Raw genomic sequence first — 20,071 nt, forward strand, 5'->3', positions numbered from 1 at the left:
TGCTCTAGCAGAGAAGTCGAGGGGACATACGGGGGATCCCACGTTTAATGCATCAATATGGAACAGAGAGGTCTAGGAGCCGAGGTTACAGCTGAATGGGTAGCAATATAGTCAGACCAGGGGGTAAATGTGTCAAGCTGAGAGTTTTCCAGCTGGTTTGATAAGTGAAGATGTTGCCTATAGCAACCAATGAGATTCTAGCTATCATTTTACAGAATGTACTAAATAAATGATTGCTAGATTCTGATTGGTTTTTCAAACCCACCAGAAAACTCTCAGCTTGATACATTTACCCCCAGGTGAGTCACTTCATCAGGAGAGGGGGGGAGGCTGAAGAAGAATACTTGAAACCAATGGTTTCCATCGTATAACTATGTTGAATTTTTGCTATGACTTTGGAAAGAGGTGGGGGAGCCAGGTTCTTCCATTGCTGGGCAATAGCCGCTCTAGTGGCAATTAGAATATGACCCACCACATATCGGTGGTGAACTGGAAAGTCCGACGCATATAGTTGGAGTAGAGCTAACGACTATAATGTAAAAGTTATAAGATCGTTTTTATAATTGTCGGCGCCACTGTCTTAACACGTCTGTTTTTAAAGTCGATGCTGCATTTGTGGATGTCTTCTGTCTAAACCTGGCCTGATTTATAGCAGACCTCTCCTCCACTGTATGCAAATCGCGTAAATGATTCTTTTCCGCTTGAACAGTTGGGAAAAAAAACGTCAAACAACCTGTAAACCATAAAGGACCGAACAGCGGAGGTGGTTCTACAATGCAGCATAACGCTAGCAAGACCAGAGGCAACGCTATGAGCTCGAAGTACCCGCGCAATAGCGGTAAAGCAAATGAACATGCTCCCCATGGCGTTGATTTACAATGTACGATGGATGGAGGAGGTGCAACGTTTAGAGGTAATTTCTAAAGTCTGGTCTCTGTTTTTGTAGACTATTGGGCAAATGTATCAACCTGTGGTATTGTAAAATCACTGAAATACCGCAATATTTTTCCAGCGGGATTTAAAGCCACAATTTATTTAAAGACAACTGGAAAAAGAGGATTTATGTATTTACGGTAAATCTGTTTCTCTGATTCCGTCTGGGGGACACTGCTTACCATGGGTTGTGGAGGGGAGCTTGGGAGTTGGCACCTAACTAGTTAAACTTTAGTACGGCTGACAAACCCCTCCCCTCTACAATCCCCCTGCCTCTTCCTGTCCAGTTAGTTTTAAAAAGCCCCAGGATAAAAAAGGGCAGTCAAACAAGAGCACACAGAAGAAAAAAAGAAGGGAGGGATCGCAGTGTCCCCCAGACGGAATCAGAGAAACGGATTTAACGTGAGTACATAAATCCTCTTTTCTCTTTCATCCGGTCTGGGGGACACTGCTTACCATGGGGACGTTCTAAAGCAGCCCCCTAAGGGTGGGACTCCTCTGAAAATCCCGCTCGTAAAGCACTACGAGCGAAATCTGCATCAGCTGATGCAAAGACATTAAACTGATAAAATTTTGTAAAGGTGTGGACAGAGGACCAGGTGGCTGCCCTGCAAAGCTGGTCCGCAGAAGCTCCATTCCTTGCTGCCCACGAAGCCCCTACCGATCTGGTGGAATGGGCGGTTAGTCTCTCCGGCACAGGACGGTTAGCCTTTATATATGATTGTCTGATGGTAGACGTAATCCATCTTGCGATGGATTGTTTTGAGGCTGGCCAGCCTCTCTTATTAGCGTCATAAAGGACAAACAGAGAGTCAGTGCGCCTAATCTGGGAAGTTCTTTTGACATATATGCGGAGAGCCCTAACAACATCTAACTTATCCATAGACTGTTTATCTGAATGAGAAGAAGATGAGAAAACCGGAACTACAATTTCCTGGTTAAGATGGAAAGCCGACACTACTTTGGGGACAAAGGAAGGAAGGGTCCTTAACACCGCTCTGTCCTCGTGGAAAACCAAATAAGGTACTCTACAGGACAAGGCTCCTAATTCAGAAACCCTACGAGCTGATACGATTGCCAAAAGACAGAGGACCTTCCAGGTCAACCATTTTAAATCTGTCTCCCTCAAAGGCTCAAATGGAGGCCCCTTGAGCATATCCAGTACCATGTTGAGATCCCACGGAGCTGTAGGAGGTACATAAGGAGGCTGTATGTGCAAGACTCCTTGGAAAAAAAGTTCTAATATCTGGCAAATCAGCTAATTTCATATGAAAAAATACTGAAAGTGCCGATACCTGTACCTTTAGGGAACCTAATCTGAGACCTGCTTCCAGGCCCTTTTGAAGAAAAGCTAACAAGCGAGGAATATGAAAAGCGGACGAATTGCATGTCCTGTTTTCGCACCACCTAATGTAGGCCTTCCAGATCCTGTGATAGATGCGAGATGAAACAGGTTTCCTAGCTAACATCAAAGTGTTAACTACGCTGGAAGAAAAACCTCTAGACCTCCAGAGGCTGGCTTCAACAGCCTTGTCGTTAAATTGAGCTGAGGTAAACTCTGGTGCTGGAATGGACCCTGTAGAAGAAGGTCGTCTCGATGCGGAAGATGGACCCCTGGTCCTTCCGCCATAGACAATATGTCTGCGTACCACACTCGGCGCGGCCAAGAGGGAGCAACTAGAATTACTGGCAGACCGCCCTGCCTTACTCGTTTGAGGACGCGAGGAAGCATGGGAATTGGAGGAAACAGGAATCCCATCCTGAACTCCCATGACATCCACTGCCACCGCTAGGGGGTCTCTTGCCCTTGCGCAAAACCTTGGAACCTACCTGTTGTGTCTGGAGGCCATGAGGTCTATGTCCGGAAGACCCCACTTTCGAACCAGAGACTGGAAGACTTCCGGGTGGAGTGACCACTCTCCCGGCATCATCTGGATTCGGCTTAGATAGTCCGTCTCCCAGTTTTCTATTCCTGGAATGAAAACTGCAGATATTGCCGGAACGTTTAGCTCTGCCCAAACTAATATTTGAGCTGCAATATCCATGGCAGCTGCACTCCTGGTTCCTCCCTGCCTGTTGACATATGCCACAGCCGTGGCATTGTCAGACTGAATTCTGACCGGGTGGCCCCGAAGAAGGGACTGCGCTCCCTTGAGGGCCAAGAGAATGGCCTTCAATTCTAATACATTTATAGATAGAGCTGATTCCTGAACCGACCAGCGTCCCTGAAGTCGGAGGTGCAAGATAACCTTTCAGGCTGGCGTCCGTCGTGGCTATGATCCACGACCATGGAGCGAAGGATCTGCCCACTTTCAGATGATCCTGAACCAGCCACCACTGAAGAGATTCTCTCGCCCTCGGGGATAGGGAGATCTTCTGAAGTTCCAGGTGTAGGTGTGATCCTGACTACTTCGACAGTAGATCCCACTGGAAACATCGAGAATGGGCCCGACCAAAGGGAATGGTCTCGAAGGAGGCCACCATCTTTCCGAGTAGCCTCATGCATAAATGCATTGAGGGGCTTGGGGAAGACAAAACCTGAGTAGTTACAGTCTGAATAGAGCTGATCTTCTCTACTGGGAGAAACACTCTTTGTTTGCTGGTGTCCATGATGAGTCCCAGGAAAACCATGCGCTGACACAGAACCAGGGATTTCCCTGAATTTATCAGCCAACCGTGGCCCTCGAGAACCGCTCGGGTGAGGGCTAAATGATGAAGTAGACAATTGTCTGAGGAAGCCTTGATGAGTAGGTCGTCCAAATAAGGAACGACCTGAACTCCCTGCAGGTGAAGACATGCTGCCATTATTGACATCATTTTCGTGAAGACCCAGTTGAGAGGCCGAAGGGGAGGGCCCGAAACTGGTAGTGGAATGATCCCACCGAGAATCTGAGAAGAGACTGATGGTGGATCCAAATGGGAACGTGGAGGTATGCGTCCTTTATATCTATGGACGCCATATACTGGTCCTTTTCTAGGCCCTTTATTACTGACCTCAGAGATTCCATCTGAAATCTGTCCACCCTTAAGTGAACATTGAGGCCTTTAAAGTTTAGGATGGGACGAAAGGAGCCGTCCGGCTTCTTGACTAGGAACAGGTTTGAATAGAATCCCCGACCTTTCTGGCAATCTGGAACTCTGCAGATGACCTTCTGAAGCAGAAGAGAAGCGACGCAATCCTGTATAGCCTGTCTTCTTAATGGATCCCGGGGTAGTGGGATCTGGAAGGAACGCTGTGGGGCCGGGCCCAGCAGGTCTATCCTGTACCCTTCTGAAATAATTCCCCGGATCCAAGGGTCTTGGGAGGACGCTGCCCACTGTTCCCAAAACAGAGACAGACGTCCCCCCACTGGTGCCCCCTGTGGTACAGGGTGGTCATCGGGACGCAGGCTTCTCCTGGGTCTTGGAGGCCTGACGCTTAGATGCAAACGAGGATCTCCCCCTAGTGGAGGAGCCTCGAGAATTAGATTGTCTGCCTCTAAAGGACTGTCCCCTATGAGAGGAGGTCCCCCGTAAGGGCTGACGAAAAGAGCTGCCCCGTGGGTTGCGACTCCTATACGAATATACTGGCAAGGAAGTGCTTTTGCTCCCCCGTTGCCTGTGAAATAAGGGTATCTAATTCCGGGCCAAACAAACCTGCTGCAGGGAATGGAATAGATTCAACAGACCTTTTTGATTCCGCATCACCCTTCCAGGACTTCAGCCATAGCGTCGTTCTTGAAGAAATAGAGGCCGCCTGAATGGAAGAGGAAACCGCGGCTGAGTTCTGGGCTGCCTCATATAGGTACCCGGAAGCCTCCTTAAAATGCAGGGCCAGGGGGAGAAGCTCTGAGTCCTGTAAGGCCTCTGCCAGCTGGTCTGCCCATGCTTCCATAGCTCTAGCCACCCAAGCTGAGGCAAATGTAGGTCTAAAAGAGGAACCCGCAGCTGCAAAAATGGATTTAAGCTGGGATTCAACCTTGCGGTCATTGGCGTCCGGAAGAGACGCTGAACCAGGAGCTGGGAGTAAGGTATGCTTTGCCAAGCGGGCAATAGGGATATCTACCTTGGGAATAGTCTCCCAGCGAACCACCTCTTCCTCCTGTAATGGATACAGGGAGGAGAATCTCCTAGGAATAGAAAACCTTCTTTCAGGCTGTTTCCATCCCCCTTCAGCAATAACCCTAAGCTCAGCAGAAGGGGGAACATGGCTGGCCTTTCTCTTATCCTTCTTAAAGAGGCTTCTGTCTCTGGGGGTAAGATCCTCCGGCTCTGGGAGGTCCAATGCCTGTCTAACCGCTAAAACCAAATCATTAACAAATTGGTTTTTGGGATTGTCTTCCTTTTGTAATTGGTCAGGATCTGAATAAATTTCCCCCTCTTCCTCAGAGCCTTCTTCAGAGTCTGATAGGACCATAAGGGGATTTACTGATCTAGGTCTCCTTTTAGCAGGCGGGGTATTAGCGGTATCAAGCAACTGGTTTAGCTTGTTCAAGCCCTTTAAAAAAGCTGTAGATCATGCCGGGTCTGTAAGAACAGGGGCCGGGTCAGGCTGCAAAGAGGAAGGTCTTGGCAAACCCGCTGCACTCGAACCTAAGGAAGCTGGGAGGTCTGACTGTGGGTTAGCATTATTAGCTACCGAAGTTGCTACAGTATATAACAACTGATTTGACTGAAAAACCATCTGAGCTAAGGAGGAAACCGACTGTGTCAGGGAGGCTACCCAGGCCGGTTCCTCCGTCGGTGGGGCTGAAAGCTGCTGGGCATGTGCAGTGGGAACCCCTGCTTCACATGCAGAGCAGAGCACCAAAGGGTCCTTCTGGCCACACGGTAATTTTACATGACACCTTTAGCATGTGAAGTATTTAGCCATGGGGCCCTTTCCCTTATCTATCATTCTTATAAAGGAAGGCACACCAAACACACAGAGTAAAATATGACTCTAGCTGAGCACAGAGAGGAAATGGGGAGAGAGATAGAGAGAGCAAATATATATATATATATATATATATGTGGAGGAACAGATATAAAAAACAAGTAATCAACAGATCTTTTATAAAAGTTGTACTTGTAGTAATAATACAACCAATATATATAAACCAGTAGGAGACTATAATGTAAATCCTACTAGCCCAGTTATTAAAATATTAGATAAGTGTGTAATAAAGGTGATACTTAGCCAATAGGCCACAAAAGGGGAGAAGTCCAACAGCAGTGTCCTGTGCCTGCTCCCTCCGTTCTGTTCCTCTTCCCGGGCTTCTCTTGGCGCCAGAAGGCTGGGAAAGACCATCTCTCTCTGGAAGGAGGGGGGAACTCTATGCTGTAGCTCCCCCCCTTCAGTAACTGCTGCTTTGCAGCTATAACAAAAATAAAAAAAAGGAACCTGTTTAAAAGCTCCAAGCGTGGCAGAGTAGTGGAGACCTCTAGGACAGAGGTCTCCGCAGCGATAGCTACCTGGCGCCCCCCTCCTATGTATATGGGGGGAAACGTGGTATAGCCCCCTTTCCTCCTTCTTCCCCTAGCGCTGGCTGTCAACAAAAAAAAAATATGGCCGCCGGCGTCTGTCCGTTGCCGATAACCGGCACTCTCTGCCTGTAATGGCAGCGCCAGTTATCGGGGGGGGGGGGGGGGTTGGAGGAGTGACAGCGGTCCGTGAGACCACTTGTCACTCTTCAATCAGGCACCTCTAGTCTCTCCAAATCTATACCAGTGGGCGCCGCTGGCACTCATCTGGCAAAGGGATGCCTGCGCTGCTGAAGCTGTGAGTGTGTTCTCTATAGTAGAACAAACTCCAGCGCTGCCACTGTTAAAAGAAAAAACATATAAAATAAAATAAAGTAAATCTATAAAATTTACCCTAAGCACTAAAACACTGCCCCAACTCCAGGGCACCTAAAAAAAAACTGGACAAGAGGGGGCAGGGGGATTGTAGAGGGGAGGGGTCTGACAGCAGTACTAAAGTTTAACTAGTTAGGTGTCAACTCCCAAGCTCCCCTCCACAACCCATGGTAAGCAGTGTCCCCCAGACCGGATGAAAGAGAAATGTATATCCAGCCCCCATGAACTGGGTTGTGCCTTTTAATTAAATTTGTGTTTTAAAACCCGCCGGCAAAATCTACAATTAACGTTTGTGGGGTAGGGAATATAGTTTGTAAGCTATTCTAGAGCATGGACTTATGTGAATGATTAAATATCCTCTGTGTAATATGGTTGGCGTTATATAAATAATAATATAGGTAGGGCAGCAAGGTGGCTCAGTGGTTAGCACTTCTGCCTCACATCACTGGGGTCATGAGTTTGATTCCCGACCATGGCCTTACCTGTGTGGAGTTTGTACTGTATTTTCTCCCTGTTTCTGCGTGGGTTTCCCCTGGGTGGTTTGGTTTCCTCCCACACTCCAAAAACATACTAGTAGGTTAATTGGCTGCTATCAAATTGACCCTTGTCTCTCTCTCTCGCTCTAACGGGGCAGGGACTGATGTGAGTGAATTCTCTGTACAGCGCTGCGGAATTAGTGACGCTATATAAATAGACGACGCAAGTGGAAAAAAGTTCTTAAAAGCTGGATTTTTAGAAGTTTTAAACTGTAATTTAGTTTGTTTATTAAAATATGTGATGATTTCATAATGTAATGAAAGGTAAGGAGTTTGCATTGTAAACGTATTCCTTCTCTTATTTTGTTCTAGAATTAAAAGCCGATCATGAAGCCAAAATGAGAGAATTGTATAGCAGGTAATTTTAATTATTTGTGTCTGCACTTTCTTTGGTCACAGTTATGATAAGTCAGTAAGTGAATCTCTACTTTGCAAGATATCTTACTTCCTAACAGGTGTGTTAAAATAGTTCTAAACCTGACTAGTGAGGTGAATAACATTGATTATCTTGTGACAATGGCATCTGTCAAGGGGTGGGATGTATTAGTCAGCAAGTGAACAGTCAGTTCTTGAAGTTGATGTGTTGGAAGCTGGAAAAATGGGCATCCGTAAGGATCTTGGCGACTTTGATAGGGGCCAAATTGTGATGGCTAAACGACTGGGTCAGAGCATCTCCAAAACAGGAGGTCTTGTGGGGTGTTCCAGGTATCCAGTGGTTAGTTAGCATAAAAGAGAAAAAGAAAAGAATGATCACATGGGGCACTCAATAATGGATATGAACACATGAATGTAAATCATTTTTCATCTGATCAGGATTTTCCCTGAATAAATCTTTATTAATATTTATAAACTTAGGTCTATTAGCGAAATATTAAAATTGTAAATGGATGATAAACCGAGTAGAAATAACAGTTAAAAAGACAAATACTTTGTCTAGCCACGCTGCTGCTCTTTATTGGTAGATGAAAACTCTATATGTCTTGTCCCATGACATGTATAATAAATATTGATTCTATACCATAACCTTAATAAAGGAACTAGTTGTGTCTTAACTTGCCACTTCATCAATTCAGCTCCTGGTTGGGAGCAAAATAATAAGCGTGGTTATTTAATATAAGTGTTAATAAACACACACCGAGCTCATGGAACCCCTGAAATTTCTCTATGTGCTTATGATTCCCATACTAGGTAATACAGCATTGGTCTCATACATACCAATAAACCCCTTGAAATGATTGTGAAACTAGACTACTATAAGTCCTTCCTGGTTAATAATAATAGATACAAGTGGGTATTTGATTTAATTTCATGCAGCGGGACCATCACGCAGGGGAACCTGTTCAACACTATAGCGCCTACATAAAATTCTGATACTGGCAATCACACAACTAATAGTTCCTAATATATATAGGCTTTCATAAGCTTAGTAACAGTTTAAGGTAAGGTCTGAGCAGCGAGCGCAGCGTCCGCCGACGCGCGTTTCGCTATTAGCTTTCACTTCGGCAAAGTGAAAGCTAATAGCGAAACTGTTACTAAGCTTATGAAAGCCTATATATATTAGGAACTATTAGTTGTGTGATTGCCAGTATCAGAATTTTATGTAGGCGCTATAGTGTTGAACAGGTTAGTTAGATACAGTAGCTTAGTAGATGAGATTCAGAATGGTTCCCCAGCGTGGTTAGTGCCTACCAAAAGTGGTCCAAGGATAACCAATGACAGGGTCATAGGCGCCCAAGGCTCATTGATGCGCGTGTGAAGAGAAGGCTAGCCCGTCTGGTCCAATCCCGCATAAGAGCTACTGTAAGCCGGCCGGTTGTATGGATCTGTCCACGTTCTGCGTTTAATAATGTTACAAACTGGTTTTTCAGAAACAACTTTTTAAAAGTTTGACATTGGTTAAAACATGTTTTGGCTTTGCCGGTTGTGTGCTCAAATAATATAGATGTATCACTTTATTTTTTCATAGCAACAGTCAAAATAGTGGGAATACTATGATGGAGCTGGTGAGTAATGTAATATATCTTCTATGGCTTAGCCTGGAGCATATTCTGTTTTTATTCTCTGTTGTTTTATTCTGTCTTTGTTCGCTCGCTCTCATTCATGTTCTCCTGTCTTCGCTCGCTCTCATTCATGTTCTCCTGTCTTCGCTCGCTCTCATTCATGTTATCCTGTCTTTGTTCGCTCGCTCTCTCTCATTCATGTTATCCGGTCTTTGTTTTGGGATTTAGATCTGCTATTAAAGTTTATTTAGTGAATACTATGTTAAAAATAAGAAGGCAACCGATTATAGATCAGTGATGATGGAGAGGCAAGTGGACTATCTACTAAGGTCAAAGCAGTATGTTCATGATCCCCTCAAGGTCCTATCTTTTTCACTCTTCTGAGCTGCCCCCCTTCCAGCTGTCTAGTCCCCGGTTTTCCAACACTCTGTAGACTTCACGTGGGAGAGAGACACCTGTGCTAGATAGAGTAGGAATCTACGTTGGCTTAGAGATTTCTTTATTTTCTTTTTTCCTATCATGACCAAGCCCTTTAAGATGATTATAGGGACAGATCAGGAGAGGAAGTCAGACTATAAATAAAACAATATAATTGAGCTATGGACTGCTTTTAGTGACTCATAGCTGTAGAAGAAGTGGATTATGAAAATGAATTACTTCTAGTCTCAACTAGACAAATGTAATTGGAAGATGCATAATAATTGTTTGCGGATTTTGCTAATGCTTGCCATTGATAAATCTTGATACTTTAACGGATATATTATTTGTAGAGCTGTCTAGTAATGTATATATGCTAGGGAGCTAAGGATGAGGTAAAAGTCTATCTTCTCTTTCATCAGAAGATAGATGAGATGGGTCCCCCAGATGTACATCAGGCATTACCAACCCCAAAACCACAACAGCCAGCACAGTTTCACTCCCTCTTGATCCCATCAGTGTAGGCCTCAGTTCTTTGGTCTGGTTTGTGTAGAGCTGCCTGACTGGGCTCATATATATTATGGAGCAGGGAAGGGGATAAAATTACCTCTCTTTAGTCGGTAGATTTACATACCCCAGCCCCACAAACACACAGTTACATGCTATTTGTGATCTTTGAATATTTTATCTCTAATGTACAGTGTGATGTTCTATGATTGGAAAATGCATCTCTTCCCTCTAGGAATCCGATTGTGATGTGTCAAGTTTCTGGTGCAATGAAGAACTGTTTGAGTTCCTGGTAAAGTCTTATTTTATCTTCTGTTATCTGCGTTACTGTGAGGTCACCTTTTGTTACGTACAAATGTGGTATTTCTGCTATTCTTTGGTGGCTTTTTATACGATCTATTTAAATGACAACCAGTGGACTGTGGTGTACGTCATTGTCGTTTCACTGTCTTGTAGTGTCACCATCAGTGTTTTATTACTATAGTGTCTTGTCCATTGTGTCTGGAGTAAAGATAACTTTGTCTCTGTGTTCACCCAGGAGAGAGCCTGGAATGGTGAGCAACCTGTACGCTAGGCGTTGGAGTCCTTTTGTGTCAGACTGCTCTATACGTTCTACTGACCCAACTGTGTCCATACCCTATCGCTCCCCTGCTTAGGGTTATGGTGGATGCTGGGCCAGAAGAGAATCTAAAGTTCCACACCAAAGCTTAATCAAGCATTTGGCGTACAGGGTGTGCAAAATTACAGGCCGTCTCCTTGGCAAAACCGTGGGGGGGAGGGGCCGAAGGACACAGATTGGATTTGGTTTTTTTTATGGAAGGGTTATTAAAACCATAGTGTACAAAGCAAAATATGGCAAATGGAGATTTAAAGAAAAATGACCTGAAATCCATTGAACTGTATGAAATCCCAATTAATATAAACCCCTGTTAATTTCTGATTTGTAAATGTCCATTTGTCTACTTTGCAGCCACCGGACCAACACTAGATCAATTAAAGTCTCTGATCAATGTCCAAATTGTCAGACTAGCGAGGCTTACCTGGTCTTGGCCCAAAATACGCTTTCGGAAAAAATCAGCGGACTGTGTACTTATCAAACTAAACCCCTTAATTATGCTTTTTATTCTCATGGATAAGGATGTTTCAACCAGAACTAAATCACAATGACTTAGATTTCATATTTGTCTTTGCTGATAATTGGACAAAAATCTCATACAGCAAAGCATGCCACGTCAGTTATTTTTGCAGTGCAGTGTAAATCTACCAAACTGTACAGGGCATTTATGTTAACTGACTTGCACTGTTCTTAAATGATGGACAGAGAAACTATAGTCATGTTTTCAGTATAGCAGCTGCTAGCAAAGTGATGGGACAGATAGCTTGCTGGACCTTTAAACATTTGCTGTATCTATTTTTTTTAGCCTATACACCTGACTGCTACCTGATACTATGTTCACCAGTAGGTTTATTTACTCTTTAAGGGTGACCTACAAGTACACTTTAGTTGAAGTTGATGTTGGCGAGATAACTTCTCACTTGTTTCAACGTTGAGACAGCACCATGTGGGTCCTTTCACATCTACCACCTGTTAATGCACTTTTCAGGCGCCAACTAATGCCTGAAATCCACATTAAAAATATAACGACCGGTTTCTTAATGGCTCATTTCCATTGTTCCATTCTAAAATTCTAAGAAGATTTTAGAATGCGCCACAACCTATTTCTCATACGTTAGTTTGCGCTGCCGGTACAAGACCTTAACTCGCACTGCGTTAATTTTTATGCATTTTACCGTTTTGTCATCGTGTGTGTAAAGGCGTCCTTGGTCAATTTCATATAAACCACGAGTACTCATTTGAGATGTGTTTAGATGTGCTTACACGTGTGTTTGAATCTGCGTTTTTTAAACATGCATCTGTGACTAAACAGGAAGCTACATGTCTAAAGCCAAATGCAGTTGTAAACAAATATGTAACCGCTCCTTCACCGGATCGAAATGTGTTTACCACGCATTCCCAGTGAAATTAATGTAAGTCTTCAGCTGCATTGACACACTCACTGGAAACAAGATGCACATAAAATATTGCAGAGCAACACAAGTTAATTGCAAATATGTGCAGTATACACCAGTGTGCGTTGCTCACCATTACTGAGCAGCTTGTTGGCTAAAGTGTTGCCGCCGATACTTCTAGGCCGGCAGTAAAAGTCTGATAGACGGTGGGGGAAGCGGATAGTTGAAAGGATGTTTTAGAAATAACGAAACCTGAACTGTATACGTGATAAAGTCAAGGTAAGGATGAACACTCTGTGTTAGCTCCATGCTTTATATATGAACATTCCATCCATACTCCTTCTTCTCTGCTGACCGCTAGTAATTGTCTTCGCCAGGGAACCTACAAGGTTGAAAGCGACGACGACGTTGCGTTTGCCAGGAAAGTCTCTGAGAGGTTTACTAATGCATTGGTGCGGCAGAAGACACGTATGGAAGCTTTAAGAAGACTTATTGCGGATAGTAAGAAGAGACTGAAAGTAGACAATAAGGTGCGAGTCTTTGAAATCTTAGTGCATGTTGTCCTTTTTCATCTTTAATCACACACATGGGATGTTTTCTTACAAACCCCAGATTTCCCTCATGCACTCACTCCTTCCTCTCATAAACCCATGCCCTGAAACGTAGTACACCCCCGCTAATGACAAAAGACAGAAGCAAAATGACTAACGAGAGTAACCAGGACTCCTTTTTCTAGTTGGCGCTCAAGGAGCAAGGCTCTTTCGAGGAGGTATTTTTTTATTTATTGATTTATTTATCAGACATTTTAGCAATATCAAGAATGGGGCAGGCACATTTGACAAATCATTGCCGCTTCTCCGACGGACCTGGCTCTAGGGGATGGGTCACCTGGTTGGCTACCCAGATCAGCGCCCAGGAACCCAGGATCTGCCCCAGTGCAGCATCGGATCGCATCTGGGAGCTGTAGCAAGCACAAGCCCCAGTCTCTTCCAGCATGGCTAAGACAGAGCTGGCTTAGGTCTCACCCGGCTACTGAGGAGATGGTTCCAGTGCAGAAGAGCAGGGATATGGCAGTGTTGGACTCTCAGCTGGTTGGGGAATGGTCTGGTGGGGTAAGCCCTGCACCAAGGACAGCTATGGCACAGAAGACTGCCCTGATTGGGCTGCATCTATGGGAGGAGATGTTTTCTTCTCCAGCTCCTCACCTTAGGTGGGGTTCTGTAAAGGAAAGCCAGCCATTAATCACTTGCTCCTCACCTCTGCTCTACCTGGCTGCTCCTCTGAATGTGGGAAACGTTTTTCATTGCAAGATAGTTGTGTGGTATTCTTAATGTACTTTCATCCAGCCAGTTCATACTCTGCTGTCACTTTACTCCCTCTCTTGTTTGATCTATTGAGTACTGACTTTATTTACCATTTCGATGTCACAGTGCTAAGCATTGAGTACTGGCTTTTTTAAATATTTGTCGCAGTGCTCTCTCTAGGCTGAGTCATTATGGCAAAAAAGGAGTAAATGTTCTCTGGGACAAACCATGTTACAATGAAAGGGGTGCAAATTAGTTTATTATTTTGCACATAAGTTAAATACTGTCCGTTTTCTCATCTAGCACACAAATACTTGATAGCTTTATTATTACACTGAAATTTAAAGTTGATCTAGGACATGTCCTACCCCAACTATGAATCTGTCCCCACATTTTAAATTTACCTCCCCCTCCAATGTAACATGGTTTTGCCCAGGTGCAAATATTACTCCTTTTTTTATGCTTTGCTCTCTTTAATGACTCAGGCCCTCTGAGTTTATATATTGACTACTGACTTTGTCTTTGTTTAAATTGTTCCAGTTTGCCTTTGTACTTACTGGCTTTATTTAGCATGGGGTTACAGTACTATTCTTTAAAAATAACACACTATTGTGCTATATACTGATACATAGTCTGCTAAATCTCTTCTAGTTTGTGTTCTACGGTTTCTCCCTCTGTTTTCTGTATTTATTTATTTTTTGTTTTTATTTTCTCTTGTCGTCATGGTCGAAAAAAGGACTACTTCCATATCCAAGGCTGCCAGGGGAAGATCTGTACTGTACTTCACTTGTTCCAAATGTCAGGCAAAGTTAACTAGCGGACATTCGGAACCCGATGCGTGACTTGTGAGTCTGAGGACCAAGGTCTGCATATGTCTGTGTGGGGCGCAATCAAGATGACAGAACCAGCCTTGGTCAACTCGCTAGCTCAGTCAATTCCAGTGCTCAAAGGGGAAACAATACGTCTTGTGGAGATAGGTGAATTTATTCTTCCCACTTTTCCCTTAGGCTCTCCATCTGTTGATACCCCTTCTCAGAAAGTGGTGTCTCAACAAGCCCCAGAACCCATAGCGGCAGTCCTGGAACCTCCCTGGGTCTGTAAACTTCCTATCTGGAGAGAAATAAGTCTCGTAAATATCCGGCTCACCACCAGGTCCACATTTTAGGAGATTCCGAGTCCGAACATTCCTCTCAGGAAGAAGGTGAGATCCAGTCTATAAAAACCTGACTGGATGCGAGGAGGAATATTTTAGTAAACGGGGTTGAGGACATGCTTAATATTCCTATTCCAAGTGCTACTTCCATAAAAGACAGCACAGTTAGGAAATGCGAGGGGATTTTAAAATCCATTTTTCCTTGCTCAGAGTCATTTTTGCAGTCATTTGGGTGATCAAAGTGGTGGAAAAATGTTTTGGGCAAATCAGTGAGGACATACACTCTGGGATGCCAGATCCGAGTTGACGCCATTAGCAGACTATGAAAAGGAGGCTGTCCTTGATGCATGTCTGGGTCTATCCAGAACCTCTGCTTTGGTGGTAGCAGCCAGATGTACTCTCTGGCTCCGATCATGGGAGGCAGATGCAGAGTCCAAAAGACTCTGAAGGTCTTACTTTTTGCGGAGACTATACTTTTAAGTCCAGAAATGGACAAGATCACCTCTCGGGCCACAGAAGGAAAGAGAAATTTTATACTTGTTAATGCCCCAAAGGGTAGAGGCTGGAGACTCTGGTCCTTTTGCTACACTAGTAAAATGAGAGCATCTTCCACAAGGGGCCAGTCCCTTACACCATGGGCTCACCAAAGTTGTAAGCAGTCTTGGCTCCAAGGCTGCTGAAAAAGAATCCTGCATGATTGGCCTCCTCCCCACCCAAAAAGCTCCATGGTGGGAGGGGGGACAATCATGCAGAATCTCCTGCTCTTTCGGGACCAGTGGACCTGTTCTTCAGACAGGTGGGTGACATAGTGCAAAGTGGTTACAGCCAGGACCTCTTAGGGCTGCCTCCCAAGCATTTATTTTCTTTTCCATGGGGCAGAGCTAAGAGACTGGCCCTTTAAGGGGCAATTCAGTCCCTGTTGTTAGTAGTGATTATTCCAGTCCCAAAGCAGCAGGAGGGTTTGGGTTACTGAGATTCTAGTATGGTGGTCGAGGCACAATCGGCAGCAGAGTTTTTCAAACTGTCGCTGCAGACATGTGAGTACCTTCAGTGGTGGCTGAAGAAGAACCTCAACCATGGTCGCCCCTTCTCTATATGGAACCAGACCCTTGTGACCACGGATGCCGGTCTGCAGGGATGGGGAGCAGTAATGCTAAACCTCCATTGTCAGGGCATTTGGTCCTCAGAGGAACCAATGTGCTTGAGGTAAGAGCAGTGCTCTGTTGCAGGCTCAGTCCCTCTTGAGAAGAGACCCATCTGAATCCAGTTGAACAACAAAACGGCTGTGGCATATATGAACCATCAAGGGGGTAATGAAAGTTCTGTAACGATGAATGAGGCAGCCAAGATCATGCGCTGGGTGAAACATCATGTCCCAGCATCTCAGCGGTCTTTATCCCAGGGGGGGGGCAATTTTTGGACGACTTGAGTCGGCATCACATTCTCGGGGATAGGTCCCACCATCCAGAAGTGTTCAACCAAATTGTGGAGAGGTGTATTCAACCACAGGTCGACATGATGGCCTCTTGGCTGAGCCACAAGGTAACTTGGTACTGCACACGAGCCAGGGATCAGCAAGCATTTCTAGTGGATGCCATGACGGTTCCCGGCCAGTACCAGCTACTTTTTCCCTCCGATTCTCATTCTACCTTGGGTACTGAAGAAGGCCAAAGAGATGGTGTGGCACAAGATTGACCGTTCTGATCAGAGAACGGTGATCTTCTAAGCGTGTCGGCAGAAGCACCATGGAGATCTTCTAAGCCGGTGCCCATTTTACCACCAGGAATTATAACTGCTGACTTTGACGGCATGGCAGTTGAGACCACGATTCTGCGTGCTAAGGGTCTATTTCAGAAAGTTATCCAGACCGTGATCAAGGTCAGGAAACAGACTACTACTTCTAAAAATTACCAGAGAGTGTGGAAAACTTACATTGGTTGGTATGAAAGTGAAAGCGTTTACATTTCTTCCTTTAGATTGGCTTGGTTCTTGTCCTTCTTACAGGATAGTCTGTGGTTAGATTTATTCAAAGTCCAGGTGTTGGTTCTTTCCATTTTCTTCTAGAAGAAACTGGCTGCTATACCGGAGGTTCAGACATGTCTTCGGGGGGTTCTTTATGTGCCCATCCTTTGTCCCACTTGTCGCACCATGGGATCTGAACTTGGTCCTTTAAGCACTACAGAAGCTGCCTTTCAAGCTTCTGGGATCCATTGACCTCCAGTTTCTTACCTATAGACGGTGTCCTTGCTGACCATTGCTTCAGCGAGATGAGCATTTGAGTTGTCTGCTCTGTCTTGCAGGTAACCATTTATTGTCTTTCACAATGAAAGGGCTGTTCTGCACACCAAGGCTTCTTTCCAGGCCAGGTAGCCTCCTTGATTTGTACGATACACACAGGAAAGGATGGTCGGCAACAGAAGAGTGGGTTGCAAGGCAGATTAAGGCTATCATCCGTCGGGCATATATCTCTGAGGGAACTCCAGTTACATTTGGGGGACATGGTGAGCGCCTCCTGAGAAGCACGGCATGGAGTATCGGTTGTCTCAGTTTCAAAAGGTTCCAGTTTTGTCTGAAAAGTTTTGCACGCAGCTGCAGGGTCTGGTCGTACCATGGGGCAGTTTTGGAGCGTCCCTATGGTAAGAAGTGTCCTCCCAAATGGAACGAATGAGAGAGGGTTTTTGTAATCCCTGTAAAATCCATTTCTCTTTCCTACCATTGGGGGACACTGCGAGACATTGGGGTATAGTAGGTGGGACTAGGAGACTAGGAACTTAACAAACTTGTTTGTTCCCTACACTCCTCCCCTACTATGCCCCTCCTCTCCAGCTCAGACCTCACTCGTACCTGTGCGGGCTCTCTAAGTTGTTTCCTTTGCAAGCTGCCTCTGATACGAGACTCTGTTTTGGTTCCTTCAAGGTGCAGCTCCCAGTGCTCTCCATCTATTTCAGCGCTAATTCACAGGATCACGGAATTTTCAGGGGTTTCTTCACGTTCAGCCCCCCTTTGGTTGGTTACATGAAGCCATTGAATCTAGACCTCGTGATCAAAGCTCTTGCTGTGGCCACTTTTCACCCGCTTATTTGAGGAAATTATGTTAATTTCACGGTACGGGTGTCCCCTTGGATATCGCCTGTGTTCCCAGGGGTTGGTGTTGGAAGTGTGAATTGATCTCCCACATTATACTTTCCCAGGAGGATAGGGCAGTACGTCGGTCTGGGCATTGTAGCTTCAGAGGATACTATCTGCATCCCACTTGATGAAGGGGCTTGTGGTCAAGCATTTTCTTATTCTTTCTCCATTTCGTGTGACATTCGTCCACGTTTGGAGACCGTTTGCTCTTGGCTGCATGGTCCGTGAGACTAGTGTCCTCTTCGGCCTTACAAACTCTCATTAGTGGCACTGGCTAGTTTCCAAACAGTCTCTTACACGCTATATCACTTCCACCACTCTGTTAGATTCTGTTAGATTCTGTTCGTGCCCCTCATTCTGTTCAGGTGACTTTGAGCTCACTCTCCAAGGCGGTTGGTACTCCTTTGACGGCACGTCAGGGTGCTTAATTTGTGCAGGGTGGCAACGTCTGCATCTTCTGCAATTGCTCTGAAAGTAGTGCTGTCTTTGGTGCTATTTTCTGAATTGTTTCTCTTCCTAGCTTGGTTATGCAAAACTGAGGTCTGAGCTGGAGAGAAGGGGCATAGTAGGGGAGGAGTGAGGGGAACAAACAAGTTTGATAAGTGCCTAAACACCTAGTCCCACCTACTATACCCCAATGTCTCGCAGTGTCCCCCAATGGAGTAAGAGAAATCGATTTTACGGTGAATCCATTTGGGGACACTGTTTTTGGGTTGCGCGTGGTTCTTGTTTGAAATGTTATTTCAGTCCAATCCTTGGTTTTGTTAGTTAAAACATTTGAGTCTGCCCTTTTTATACTATTTATAAAAAAAAATTAAATGCATCATCTGTGGTCTCAATCACTTACAGTTCTGAGCTGTTCAGCCATGTGTGTGGTTTTATTACTTTTTTTTGTTTTGTTTTTGCATGTGACTGACAGTTACCTCCCTTTAGACCACAAATACCGCCCCATCATTAATTTACACTGTAACACATTTTGTGAGCTGCCCTTTACAGAATATAACTGATTGTGTTTGTTCCTTAGGCATCTTTGAAGTTCCCTAGAGTTAATAAAACTCAAAATAAACGCAAACAGCCACCACCTGCGCAAGTATCCAAGAAGCGTACAAAAGGTAATTCTATATACAGGGCTGTTCTTCCCTCCCAGGTTTTTGGGAAACTATTATTTTATAATGCTTACCAGGTATCTCCAATTAATTTATTAATGTGTTACCTCCCCTCACTGCCCACTATGTGTGTTACCTCCCCTCACTGCCCACTATGTGTGTGTGTGTTACCTCCCCTCACTGCCCACTATGTGTGTTACCTCCCCTCACTGCCCACTATGTGTGTGTGTGTTACCTCCCCTCACTGCCCACTATGTGTGTTACCTCCCCTCACTGCCCACTATGTGTGTGTGTGTGTTACCTCCCCTCACTGCCCACTGTGTGTGTTACCTCCCCTCACTGCCCACTATGTGTGTTACCTCCCCTCACTGCCCACTATGTGTGTGTGTGTTACCTCCCCTCACTGCCCACTATGTGTGTGTGTGTTACCTCCCCTCACTGCCCACTATGTGTGTGTGTGTTACCTCCCCTCACTGCCCACTATGTGTGTGTGTGTTACCTCCTCTCACTGCCCACTCTGTGTGTGTGTGTGTGTGTGTGTGTGTGTGTGTGTGTGTGTGTGTGTGTGTGTGTGTGTTACCTCCCCTCACTGCCCACTATGTGTGTTACCTCCCCTCACTGCCCACTATGTGTGTTACCTCCCCTCACTGCCCACTGTGTGTGTGTGTGTGTGTTACCTCCGCTCACTGCCCACTGTGTGTGTGTGTGTGTGTGTGTGTGTGTGTGTGTGTGTTACCTCCGCTCACTGCCCACTGTGTGTGTGTGTGTGTGTGTGTGTGTTACCTCCGCTCACTGCCCACTGTGTGTGTGTGTGTTGCCTCCGCTCACTGCCCACTGTGTGTGTGTGTGTGTGTGTTGCCTCCGCTCACTGCCCACTGTGTGTGTGTGTGTGTTACCTCCGCTCACTGCCCACTGTGTGTGTGTGTGTTACCTCCGCTCACTGCCCACTGTGTGTGTGTGTGTTGCCTGCTCTGTGTGGTAACACACATTATGGGCCTGGTGCAGAGTGAGTACAATACTACGTATTCTAGCGTAAATAATGTATCTGACACTTCTTACACCTGGAGAGCCGAAACGGTGTAGGGAAGGGGCATGCAAATACCATTCCAAGAAAACAACACTATGTTTCCTCTTCAATCCTCCATGGCACCCATGGCAC

The 20,071-nt window shown here is 45.3% G+C and overlaps 1 protein-coding gene across 5 annotated transcripts in view; it reads left to right on the forward strand.

Annotated features, from left to right (window-relative positions):
- Nucleotides 1-20,071, forward strand: part of LOC142108527 (uncharacterized) — a 61,392-nt gene that overhangs the window by 22,469 nt on the left and 18,852 nt on the right. For 4 of the 5 annotated variants that reach the window (XM_075192251.1, XM_075192252.1, XM_075192255.1 and 1 more), the window contains 6 exons: nt 710-913; nt 7,599-7,644; nt 9,253-9,289; nt 10,446-10,502; nt 12,598-12,750; nt 18,831-18,918. In XM_075192251.1, coding sequence (XP_075048352.1) covers nt 710-913; nt 7,599-7,644; nt 9,253-9,289; nt 10,446-10,502; nt 12,598-12,750; nt 18,831-18,918 — 585 coding nt within the window. The remainder of the gene's footprint in view (nt 1-709; nt 914-7,598; nt 7,645-9,252; nt 9,290-10,445; nt 10,503-12,597; nt 12,751-18,830; nt 18,919-20,071) is intronic. The other variant, XM_075192253.1, reaches the window with a different exon arrangement.

Source organism: Mixophyes fleayi, chromosome 12, assembly GCF_038048845.1.
Source record: "Mixophyes fleayi isolate aMixFle1 chromosome 12, aMixFle1.hap1, whole genome shotgun sequence".
Classification (NCBI taxonomy): domain Eukaryota; kingdom Metazoa; phylum Chordata; class Amphibia; order Anura; family Limnodynastidae; genus Mixophyes; species Mixophyes fleayi.